The following is a 12,259-nucleotide window of genomic DNA, read 5'->3' as shown; positions in this document are numbered from 1 at the left end:
TAAATTCGACCCTAAAGGTTAAAACAATAAAAGTTTGTATACCGTAACCGTATTGAAAAGGTATTGCAAAACAATCTCTTTTATGTACATATTTCGTTTCTTTTTACAGTTGCTACCGGTATCAAATACGAAATCCAATGCCCGAATGGGCAGTTTCTTTTGAACAAGGGAGATCCGGATGATGATTTCTACTTGGACGTCAATACCGGATATCTCTACGTTCCTGCCCAGCCAGTGTCCATGAACGGACCTCACAGCTACTGCCTTGAAGTCATCGACTCCACATGCCCTGGTATACCGACGGATATATATGGCCTACTGTGCTTTCCCGAAGAAGTGGACACAGCAAAGTTCAACACAAGACTGCAAATTTTTAGCGTCGTAAGTATTGATTTTTGCATTAATAGTTTAAATATTTTCACAGGAACCATAGTAATTAATACATATTATACTGTATATTTTTTTATAGTTATCATCTGTGACAATAAATATTTAGTGCTGAGAATCAGCATTCAGCTCATTGAATCCATATTACCTGGAAATAGCAAATCTTATTTCGAACACCCTGGAACACCCTAGGGCTCCCCTGCTCAGTATTTATAAACCTTTTTCGATTAAGCAACTACTGTTATTAATATTATGCACTTATATTGTTATTGCGTAGGGCTATTGGTAGTTAGAGCAAATGCTTCCCAAATTTTTTCTTACTGAGAACGCCCTTCTAAGTCTAAAAAAAAAATAACCCTGGTCCCCCTCCCCCGAATTTAGTTATCGAAAGATTTTTTTTATATTACTACTTATATAATATTATATTTTATATACAAACAAAATGGAATATAAAAAGTTTACTATTCGTAAGCCTACATAAACAATTTAATAAGAGGGACATGATTGCATGTTTTTACATAAGGAACAAATACAGATCGGGCTCAATGTTAGGAAATGGTGATTAGCAGGGATTCTTCCAAAGTCTCTGTTGAAAGGCTCGAGCTGTGCTTATTTTTTTATTATGAGTAATGGCGAAAATGCTATTTCGCATATGCATGTGCATGTGCATGTGCATGTGCATGTGCATGTGCATGTGCATGTGTCGTAAAAGGATTTATGATTACCAATACTGGTTTTGTAATAGACGGATATTCTTGCTGTCGCCTTATCCAAAATTCTGAAATATTTTTTTCAATAAATTTCACTTCAAGCAAATTATCTGATATCGATCAATTCTTCTTAAGCATTATGTTTAAAGATTTAGTAAATGGCATTCTTATCCAATTGCAACTACATATATGCATATTGCATCATCTTTTCAGTAAATATAAATAATTCAATAATATTTTGTAAAATGTGCTCATCTCAGAAATTTAAATACATACGAGTATTATATCCATAATTGTAAAAATACTCATATATAAATCGTTCAATGGGGGAACAACTCATAAAACCTTGTTCCAAGATAATGGCGTTTGAATTTTTTGCAGTAATTCTCATTTTAATTTTAAAGCCTTGATTTCGATGAGAGTGTATGTTTTTTATATTTAATTTAGTGGAATTCATCAATGCACAATGAAATTGGATATTTTAATAAATAATTAACCAATATATTTGATTATATAACGGACTTACTGATTAATCTCAGAAAGGGTTATTCGATTTCACATTAAAGAAATTTTTGATTATTTTTTTACTGAATTATAAAGAAAAGATTATTCTACATCGAATGGCATTCTTAACTCAAAACCTTTAAATTTTGAGTTGTTCCCCTATTGAACTGTGGTATCGAAATATTTGTAGACCCGTTGTAGAGGGCCGTGACCCATGAGTAAGCAACAGAAATCAGTTAGTAACAACAAAATTTACACCAATAAGTACTTACATACATGCATATATTATAATATTGTATTCGTATATTTATGAGGGCTGCTCAAAAAGTATCCAACCTTTTTTTCCCTTATGGAATCTAAAGAAGCACAGGTGGTCTCCTCCGTTGAAGAGGTGAAGGTTACCATAATATACATTCCATTTTACTCGCCGGCAAAGAGTGATGGTTGTTGAATTGCCAGAAAATGTGAGTGCTGCCCAATGACGTCCCCCTAGACAGCGCCAAAAAGCTGCCCCATTTTTTATACAGTATTTTTATCACCCTTTCATGACTCCAGTATCTAAGAAATGTGTTGTGTTGATACATTACTAACAAAATATACACCATTAAAGCATACAAAATTAAATTTAGATATACAAAGCGAATAAATATAATTATGTTAGACACTTACCCAAATCATCAAAGTCTGATGTCGTATTTGGTTGATATTTCTGACACATTTAGTTTGTAACATTTAGCAATACACAGATCTGTTATTTACACACCATTTTTACAAAGCTATTATTGTAGGTAGGTACAACGTGTAAACAAAATATTTTTAGCTATTTCTATAAGTATAATATCAAATCTCGATTTGCCGCCCTTCGAGTAACTGCCGGCCCCAAGCGACGCTCAATCTACCTACCCCCACGGGACGTCACTGGTGCTGCCAGAGTGAAGGAGTGTAGTCAGCACCCGTCATATTTTCATTAATTTTACGCGAAATGACGGGACGACTTTTAAAGCCGTACTGCATCAAATTTTGCAACAAGCTTGGCGATACCAAAGCGGAAACGATTCGGAAGATTCAGCAGGCTTTCGTCGATGTTGTCATGGATATCACACAAATAAATGAGTGCTACAACCGGTTCATAGATAGCCATACGTTAGTGAAGAATAGAGAGTAACAAGGAGAAATGACGAGGTCATTTTAACGGATTTTGGTCAAAACGTTACCAAACTCTGTCGCATTCGTGATGCCATGCTGCGAAAAAGACCGAATATGGGGGAAACTGAATCTTGGCTGCGGCATCAGTTCATGCATCGCATTTGTTTTAGACTGTTTTGGCTAAACACAACCGTCATGTATTTCGCTAGACTCCCTATTTTCTCGAATTGCATCTTTGTAATTTTTGTTTGTTATCCAATCTCACTAAATGGAACCCGATTTGAATCACGATGGAATATTTTGCGGAACACAGGCGTTCCAGAAATTCGTCCAACAATATCGGAACCGCTAGTGCTCACAATGTCAAGGAAACTACTTTTTCAGACCTCTGCATGATTAGGTTGTTGTATTTTTAAGCTCAGTTACTTTTTGAAAAGACCTCATATACTTCCCTTCGCGAATAGATCCATAACAATATGCTTTTTATATTCGTATATGCTACATGTAAGGGGATTCCTTCCCTCGCACTGATAACAAAGGAAAATTTTCATTAGCGAAAAATTTTAAGCGACGATTATTAATCAAAATGTCAACGAAAACTGATATATTTATAATGCAATTAATATCTGAAGCTAATTATATTTCCTTTACGTACACATGTTGGATAGGTTGTGTAAACACGATTATAGATACTGGAGTCGAAATATCAACAACACCACTCGCAGCCATGAGATATTTCATGGATTTTTTTTATCGTCATAATATCGTATCAACAGGACGTTCTCGCAAAACGTAAAAGCTTTCGTCATTACCTTTTACATGCGTCAAGTGCATAAGACAAAAGAGCTTTCGTGATTTAGTATTAATTAGTTTATAATTAATTATTAATTACGATACACGCACAAGATAATGTTACACATAATACATATAGAATAATTTTATTAGACTAAGGTAATGCCTTTGATTTATAATATTGGATATGGTTCTAGATAATTTATAAATAACATTTACCTACATAGTTTCCATTTTGTAAGGCAATCGGGGCAGTAAGGCCGACCACGGCGACGGAACTCTTGAGGCTTTGCCACAAGGGTACGAAGTGTCGCATTCTCTGGCGGCATCAGGAACACGTCATGTCACAGCCACGTAATGCGTATCTTCGTGATTACATCAATTACCGAGGGTTACTATGTCCGCTCACGAACTCGAGTATTTGTAACGCGGTCGTATCAATGTACTCCTAAGATTCGGTGGAGACATCGATTCTCAAAGCTCAAAAGCCGATGTTTCACACCCATACAGGATCACATGTAGCATGCAAGCGATGAACAAACGACATTTTTGGTCATCACAGAATACAGCCTTGACCCCTATGCGACTTCAAGTTGACTGAATGCAGCCCACCATACCCATACGGATTCCAAGCTCACTGGAAATAACACCATCGTCGGCAAGCCTGGCACCTAAGGATAATTCACTAAAGTCATAAGCCCAAGTCTACGTAATTATTAAGACTTATACGTATTTAATCATTCAGTCGCGACATATGTTATTAAAGGGACAATATGGCATGCTCTCGGTCTCTGTGTATCTTACATGGAAAATTATATTAACCAATATGATTTTTTTTGTGCTGACAAAATTCGTACTGGGTCCACTTTCAGTTTTAACTTACCCGCATCCGATATAAAGACCTCATAGGTTGGCTATATATCGCTTAAAACCAGTATACAGACCAATGAAACCAATTAATGAAAATGATCTGCCCACCCTCGTAGTCTAAATGACGTGTAAGGCACAGAGTTGTATTCTCAGTGAGATCACAATATATTTATTATTATTATTTATTTATTAAGGAAAACATACAGTTACATTGATTATAAATATGTACTATGTATAAAAATATCTTAGAGAGAAGATATTATTGTAACCAGCAAAGTTTCAATACATATATTATTATAATATAAAAAAGCCTAACAAGATAGACAGTAAGAAGAACATAACATATACATTACATAAGAAAAATAAATAAAGAACATTAAATAATTATAGACAAAAAGGTTAATATTTTATAATATATGTAGGTATATGATGTTTTTCAGGATCATTTGTGTAGTCAAACAAATTAACGTTTTCTTAGGAATTGAGTCGTGAAAATGTAAAAAGTGTGTACCTACATTCAGTTGTAATACTATATTGGCTTCATTGAGATTTTGAAGTTTATCAGTTTACGTAAAAGTAGTTTTTCACTGTTGACGCGCGACTTATGCGTCGGCCTATAACGTTATGAGTCCCAGGTTCGAATCCTGGGTCTGGTAAGTACACGTCATATTGTTTTTCAATTTGTGTATGAGTCACAGTATGGACCTAATAGTTTGAGCAAGTGGCTAACATCCATTTCTCGTAAAAACGAAACTTGTTAATACAAAAATTTCCCATGTGATCTTATTAGGAACGGACATGGTGCAGAAAAAGGTTTTTTCTACTAACCATAAGAAAGCCGGTGTGACCTCGTTGTATAGCGCAAAGTCTGCTGCAGGAGTGAGAAAAAGAGAATACGTGAATCTCCTCGCTTTAAACTGAGGCGTAGTTCATCTTGCTGTCGAGAAGTAAGCTCCTTCGATAGTGGGAGAATAACTGAGTGCCCCAAAGAAGGCAGAAACCACAACGAATGGGAAATTGGGTATTTCTTTGAGATGGTCAAAGACAAGTGTTGTAACGCCTTTGTATCCTCAGCCAAATATGATACGCTTGATGAAGCTCAAGAATGATAATCTATCTATGGGTGTGGTGGATCACCGTCAGTTTTGATGTTCAATAGTAGATCACAGCATACTTGAAGTTGGAAATGCTTGATAAAATATGTGTTTTGGTTTATAACAGGCATTGCTGATATCAAGCATATTTTTGGCGGCGACTCTCTTAGTGTACCTGATGCTGCCAGCGCTGAGGAATCTTCATGGACAGACCCTTATGTGCCACGTCGCTACCATGTTAGTTGCATACTCCTGCCTCACGCGAATTCAGTGGACTAGTGTGCCGCCAACATATTGCCATATTTTCGGTAAGTACATGCATACCTAATACCTATATGTTTTAAAAAAAAGAGCACACGGCATTATTGCTGTAAAATTTAAGCTTACGTTTCAGCTTATTCTAACTCATATTTTTTGTTCATGCCTTGGCTGCAATTATTGCGGTATCATCGGGAATAATCGGACTACTTACTAGTAAAGTTATAATAGGAATATAACAGAAATCAGTAACGTCCCGTGGCTACTGTCCCGTAGGCAGATTGAGCGTCGCTTGGGGGCGGCAGTTACTCGAAAGGCGGCAAATCGAGGAGAATCATTTGGTATATATAAAAATAGTGACCTAAACTGAGTACCTAATAACGAAGATATCTTTCCTTTAAAAAACTCAGCTCACTGGTTGGAAACAAAATGTATTAATTGACATAAACGGTTTAACATGACTGGATTTTTTTACGTGTTTGCGATGTCTAGTGTACTTCCGTTGCCCTTCTATGTCATTGGTCACCAGAAACGACACAAGCACGGATGATAAAAAATATTGTACTTATAAAAAAAATGGAGTGGCATTACACAGGGACGGAATTTTGTCTACGGACATCATTGACAGAAATATAATAGGGACTATAAACACGTAACAAGTTTAAAACATTTTTGAAAATATATACCACAAAGGAAAATATAAAGAAGACAAATATTAAAGTACGCCATTTTCTCGATTTCCGTCAAATACTTTCAGTCAATATCGTTGCTATATTAAATCGAATGATTTAACTCAATATGTAGTATAACCACTACACAAAATGCGGAAATTTCGCGTAAGAAAATACCCTTTATATTAATATTCTTGTAAATGTATGAAACAAAAATGGTAAGTGTACATCGACACAAAATGGGCCTTCTGTGATTCTCGCAGGGGGCGTCTACTAGGCATAAAAATAAACGATTTTTTAAATAATCGAATTTTTGATTGAATTTATTGATGTCATTACCCAGTCACTCATGTGACTGGGATATTATATTCTATAAACATATATTTTTAATAAAAAAAATAAAACTTAACGTGAGTATCTGAAAATACAATTTTAAATTAATATTGGTTTATATACTGCCATCTAAGGTAGAAGTCAAAATTTGGCACAACTTTCCGATTAACCGGTTACCCGATAATCGAATAGCCTAGCACAACCCGGATTACAGCAAGGCCACTAAGAATGTCACTGTATATTGACTGTAAAAATTGATTGAGTTTATTATTTGCTATACATGGCAGCATAATGGTGTTATGTGGGTATTTACTTTCACTACATCAATTTTCGATGGGTTTACGTTAAAACTGATTACCCGCAATGCCCAAAATTGCAGTTTTAGAATTGTCATTTCCAGTAAATAGCTGAGATAATACGACGTTATTTGAAACTCTGATGGTGTCTGTTTTCTGATTTTCTGGAAAATTCTTCGCCTTCAATTTATTGGTTTTCGGTTTGTTTACAGGATATGCCATCTACTTCAGTTTCTTGGCAGCATTTTCTTGGCTGAACATCATGTGCTTTGATATCTGGTGGACGTTCGGGTAAGCAATATTCAGAATGTATACGTAACTAATTAGGAAGCAAGTCACAATACATTGGAACTAGGGAATCCAATCCCGAGCCAAAATTCTGATCCCGGGATTTCGGGATTACAATTTGACAATCCCGGGATCCCGGGACTGGTCCCGGGATTGGCATTTTTTTAGATTGTTAATATAAAATTTTTATATTCACAAATAACATTGATAAAATCGGTCAAAAATAAATCTAGTAATTATAATTTATACTATTTAAGACATTTATTGTTAATATTGTATATCTACATTCAATCTTGGAAATACATAAGTTTAATGGAGTAAATAATATTGTAATATAAATAATAATGTGAATTTAATATGAGATTGCTGTTTCTGATAGTAAAAACTTAATGAATGGATTAGCGAGATTTAAAATAGTAAAGCAAATAATCATGTACTTATGACCTTTCCGCTTCATAAATCTAATTAGTCAGCCAAATATGAAACTGCCGTAAAACGTATGAGATCATGGTGGAATTACTTTGTTAAAAGTGCGAAGCATTGTTTTTTTCAATCGTTCTCATTTTTAATAATTTATGTGAAAAAATAAAATGAATCGGCAACTTACACATGGGTATAAATCAAACTTCATTCAAACTCAGTTTATTTCTAATGTAGTAATTTTTTATTATAAGATTTTTTCTGTTATATTTTTGCTTTTATTTTATGTTCCATAAAAATTTACAGAAAAATCAATCCTGAAATCCCGGGATTATGTTTATCAATCCCGGGATTCATAGGTATCGAAAATAGCTCGGGATCCCGGGATTTGGGATCCCGGGATTGGAATCCCTAATTGGAACTAAACAGTAGGTACCTACCTACTTAATTAACTATTATTTATGTTTTATATAACGATATAGAATTAATCATTATTTCCTAAGCAATGTTGCCTATAATTTATTCTTACCCTTTATGATTTATGATATTATCAAACATCCTAATAATTTATCAGGGTTTTCAATTTGATTTTTTGAATACTTTTATCAGGAAGATTCTAGGTTACGTCAAGTTTACTAAATAAAGTGTATATCTATGGGTATTACCCAGTAAACTAAGCGTAAATAAATAATTACAAGATAAAAAGAACTTTTTATATACCACGTTTTTAAATTTTCTGTATAAATAATTTAGAACAAATAAGGCAACATTGTCAACTAATCATTTTTTTTGCTATTTTGCAACAAACAAACAAATATAGAATACTGAAATGTCATTTTGATTTCCATAGTAACGCACGTATATATTAATAATTTAATAAGCTAGGACCACCCCCTTAGCAACCAATAATAGTGGATTAGATTACGGAATTCTTCCGAAATAACTTTTCATACAAAACAGAATTAACTAAGAATGAATTCAATTCTACTTAAAGATGGCTAAAAGTATTAAAAGAATGCATAGGGCATCGTGTTCTGATATATTCTAAAAGTTTCAAATATGTAGCTAGTCGGGAAGTTAGTTAAAAATCGATTGCAAGATAGATAAAAAACCACCGGACAAATAAGAATACGAGCTAAGAAAAACATGGTAAAATAAGAGAGACGCGATTAGGTAGTTTAATATATTTTGAATGTGAAAATGTCATTGAAATTCATTCCGCGATGAAACATTAAAATACTGGAATTTCCTTTTGAATTTCGGGGTGGGGGAGTGGTTAGGATATTATTAATAACCCAGGATCCGCAGTATTTCACTAAGCACTACCACTGCACTAGATCCCAAATTCCGCTCGATATACTTGATTCCGTAATTGAAAATCCTAAAATCATGGGGTTTCAGAATTGATTTCTTTTTTAATTAGTAAGTAGGTACTAAAATCTAGTTATAGAAATTGCGATAAAAGATTTTTTCAAATGTTTATAACATAATTGCAGTAATTCCGGGATCCAAAAATCTATCTGATATTGCAATTCTAAGTTGACAGTGATTTATATAATTGAAATAGCAGCGATGGTATCTATAGGTATACTCCTAAATAATAATACTAATATGTGGCTGTAGAGTAGACGGTAGACATGTCGTTCGCACTCTATGTCTGAGTTTCCCCAAGTGTTATTTTTTCCATTGCGTGTGTGACAATCATTCATCGTAAAAGTCTGTTAAAATAACCTCCACTCTGTCCACTAAGTCCATATCCCAGTGACGTCCTAGCAGATTTAGTACGCTGTCCCGTTTGATTTTTATTTTCAAACTATCTGAAAATTTGTTTCGTACATTTATGTACCTATGTTATTATTTATTTATTTACGACCATTTTAAATAGTAAAATACACAAAAATCAGTAATTCATATACACAAGAAATCTTTAAATTCACATATAAACCATCAGCTACTGAGACTTGGAGCGTTTTCACGAAACCTACTCTCAAACAGTGGTGTTTTAGGTACGTGGAGATCTGTGGCCCTAACAGGTTTGGCGGCGCCATTGTGAAAATATTTCCTGTGCGATAGACCGCCATTACAATATGTATTAGATTACAACAATTTGTTTTATCTTCTCAAGATGTATTATGCTTCGATTTTTTTTAAACTCCACACCCACGGTGGCCGAGCGGTTACCGCTTCGACTTAATTATAATCTCGAGGCCTTAAATTTCCTGATTGAAGCGAGATACTCGTAGTTGGTATTATATCAATGTGTATTACATACACTGTATGTAACGAAAAGTTTTATTCATTTGGGTTTCACAGATAAAAAATAATAATTATTAGTCACCATGATTACCAATTATGGACCAGCGGTCACTTGGATAATATTAGAATAACCAACGCTCGCCAAAGGATCCAAAGTTCTTAATCCAACATAATTATCCATTTCTTCACGTGATTTTTTTTTTGAGAAATTGCCTCTTTTAATCCTTCCATGCCAAAGAGGCGATATCAACTATTCGCCCCTGAAATGCCATGTCGCTCAGGTTGAGAACCCCCTGTTCTAGAATCTAGATAAACTTTAGTTGTAAGTACTCAACATGGATAAATATGTAGGTACGTAATCTTAACCTGTTTGTGACAAAATATGATTTTTTAAAGAAATATTTGTTGTCTCCCAATGAAAAACCATAATTATGTACTTATATTAAATTATAATTCAAACTTAAATATAAATTAAAATTTATTTATTTATATAATATATCTAGTGAAATTTACAAATTACAAATTATCTATAAAAAATAATATATGTTATAACAATATAAAGTAGGTTAAGGCGGCTCTCGTGGTGCAGTGCGTAAAGCGCTGGCCTTCCACCCGAGAGTTCTGGGTTCGATTCCCGGTGATGACGCAATATTTATATGTTTTTCTCAAAGCCTGGGTGTTTGTGATTGTTCAAAATTACTAACAACCACCTTGTACGAAAATGTACATGGTTATTAATAATTCTACAAAAAAATAATATATATAAAGTAGCTAAGTAGGCCATATTTTAAGAATTTATAGAACAACGTCCACCTAAACTCATCCTCACGTAGGTGGAATATATCAATATCCAAGGTTAGTTCTGCTCCTTAAGAACAAAAAACTTATGCTTCCGATTTATATTGTAGGATCAGGTACATGACAAAGTTCTCGTTTATTCCGCGTATAAGTCGTAAAAAATACGTGGCAAGGGCCGTACTTCAACTGAGGCCCGAACAATCGACCCGCCTTCAAGCCGGTTTCAAACTAAGAACCTCCGGAAAAAGACCCGGGAAGCGCGCAAGACGAATCCCAACATTATTGTAGCGCCTTTTAACAATAAATCCTCAGACTAAAAGGAGAATGAATCGTTTTAACAAAATATAATATATAGTATATAGTAGCTTATTAATATCATAATGTATCTCGAATGGTTATTAACAGCAAGGCAAAAGAATGTTATAATTTCATATCATTTTGTCAAGCTGTGACAATAATGGAAAACCGAGTTTCCTGGGCAATAAAAATGCAAGAGCACGTTCAATATAAATGGAAATAATTAAATGGCAGATTGCTTTGGTTTTATCAAACCATATGGCGCAATTAGGGATTTTATTTATTAAGTGGGATTTTCTCTACGGATAAAATTAATAAACGGATTAATTATTATATTGCTGTCGACATCTACCTACTCATCATATCTGAACAAATATTATTCTCCTTTTTATAAACACATACACAGACAGATATTATGCAGTATACATTTTTTTATTTGGCTTTAAGGTGAGGTGTAATAGGTGCTAATGACGGAATAAGGATATTGTAATTGTATACATTTTACAGAAAGGTATCCGTTTGACACAACAAACAAAATAAATTTATTGCTTTATTAGTATCGAAATGGCAGATCGTTAATTATTATTATTAGGTATTACAGGCGATTTGAATAGGGATCGATATATAAATTTAAAACTCTATTATTATATTTTAGTAAATTATGCCAAAAATTACTGAACTGTCGATAATACTGTCGATATACAGATGGAAATGCTCAATTTGATATAAATATATAAAAAAAATAGTTGGCGCTGTTTTAAAAAATCGACACTGAGACGATTGACAAAATTTATTATAAATTATTAAGGTATTAAAATATATTCTCTGCCATTAGGTACTCTTGTCAAGAACATAAAAACACAAAACATTCTAACAGGCCACGGAGCACTGATAGCCGATATATAAAGATTTCAATTGAGGGACGATGATTGCTGTCCACGTGACGGCTACACATCTCAAACTGTGTGGCATGTCATTAACGACTGCCAAATACTAGGAAAGGAGTGATGTGCTTTCGGAGCTCAGTATATATATAACATAATCACGAAATTGACGGCTAAACACCTCATGAAATATTAAACAACAAAATAACACAAGAGCACTACACGAAATATTTGTTTCTGGCTATAAAGAAAATT

At 33.9% G+C, this 12,259-nt stretch overlaps 1 protein-coding gene across 1 annotated transcript in view; it reads left to right on the top strand.

The window, feature by feature from the left end:
* LOC147066153 (G protein-coupled receptor Mth2-like) overlaps positions 1 to 12,259 on the top strand; it is a 90,630-nt gene that overhangs the window by 25,334 nt on the left and 53,037 nt on the right. Inside the window, exons 2-4 of the mRNA XM_085955837.1 lie at positions 110 to 381; positions 5,631 to 5,811; positions 7,274 to 7,352. Of these exons, the coding sequence (XP_085811963.1) occupies positions 110 to 381; positions 5,631 to 5,811; positions 7,274 to 7,352 (532 nt within the window). The remainder of the gene's footprint in view (positions 1 to 109; positions 382 to 5,630; positions 5,812 to 7,273; positions 7,353 to 12,259) is intronic.

The sequence above is a fragment of the Rhyacophila brunnea genome, unplaced genomic scaffold (genome assembly GCF_057557595.1).
Source record: "Rhyacophila brunnea isolate RB1 unplaced genomic scaffold, BYU_Rbru_1.0 scaffold_5, whole genome shotgun sequence".
Lineage (NCBI taxonomy): Eukaryota > Metazoa > Arthropoda > Insecta > Trichoptera > Rhyacophilidae > Rhyacophila > Rhyacophila brunnea.
The sequence above is the reverse complement of the archived record's forward strand: the minus strand, read 5'-3'. Positions and strand labels throughout refer to the sequence as shown.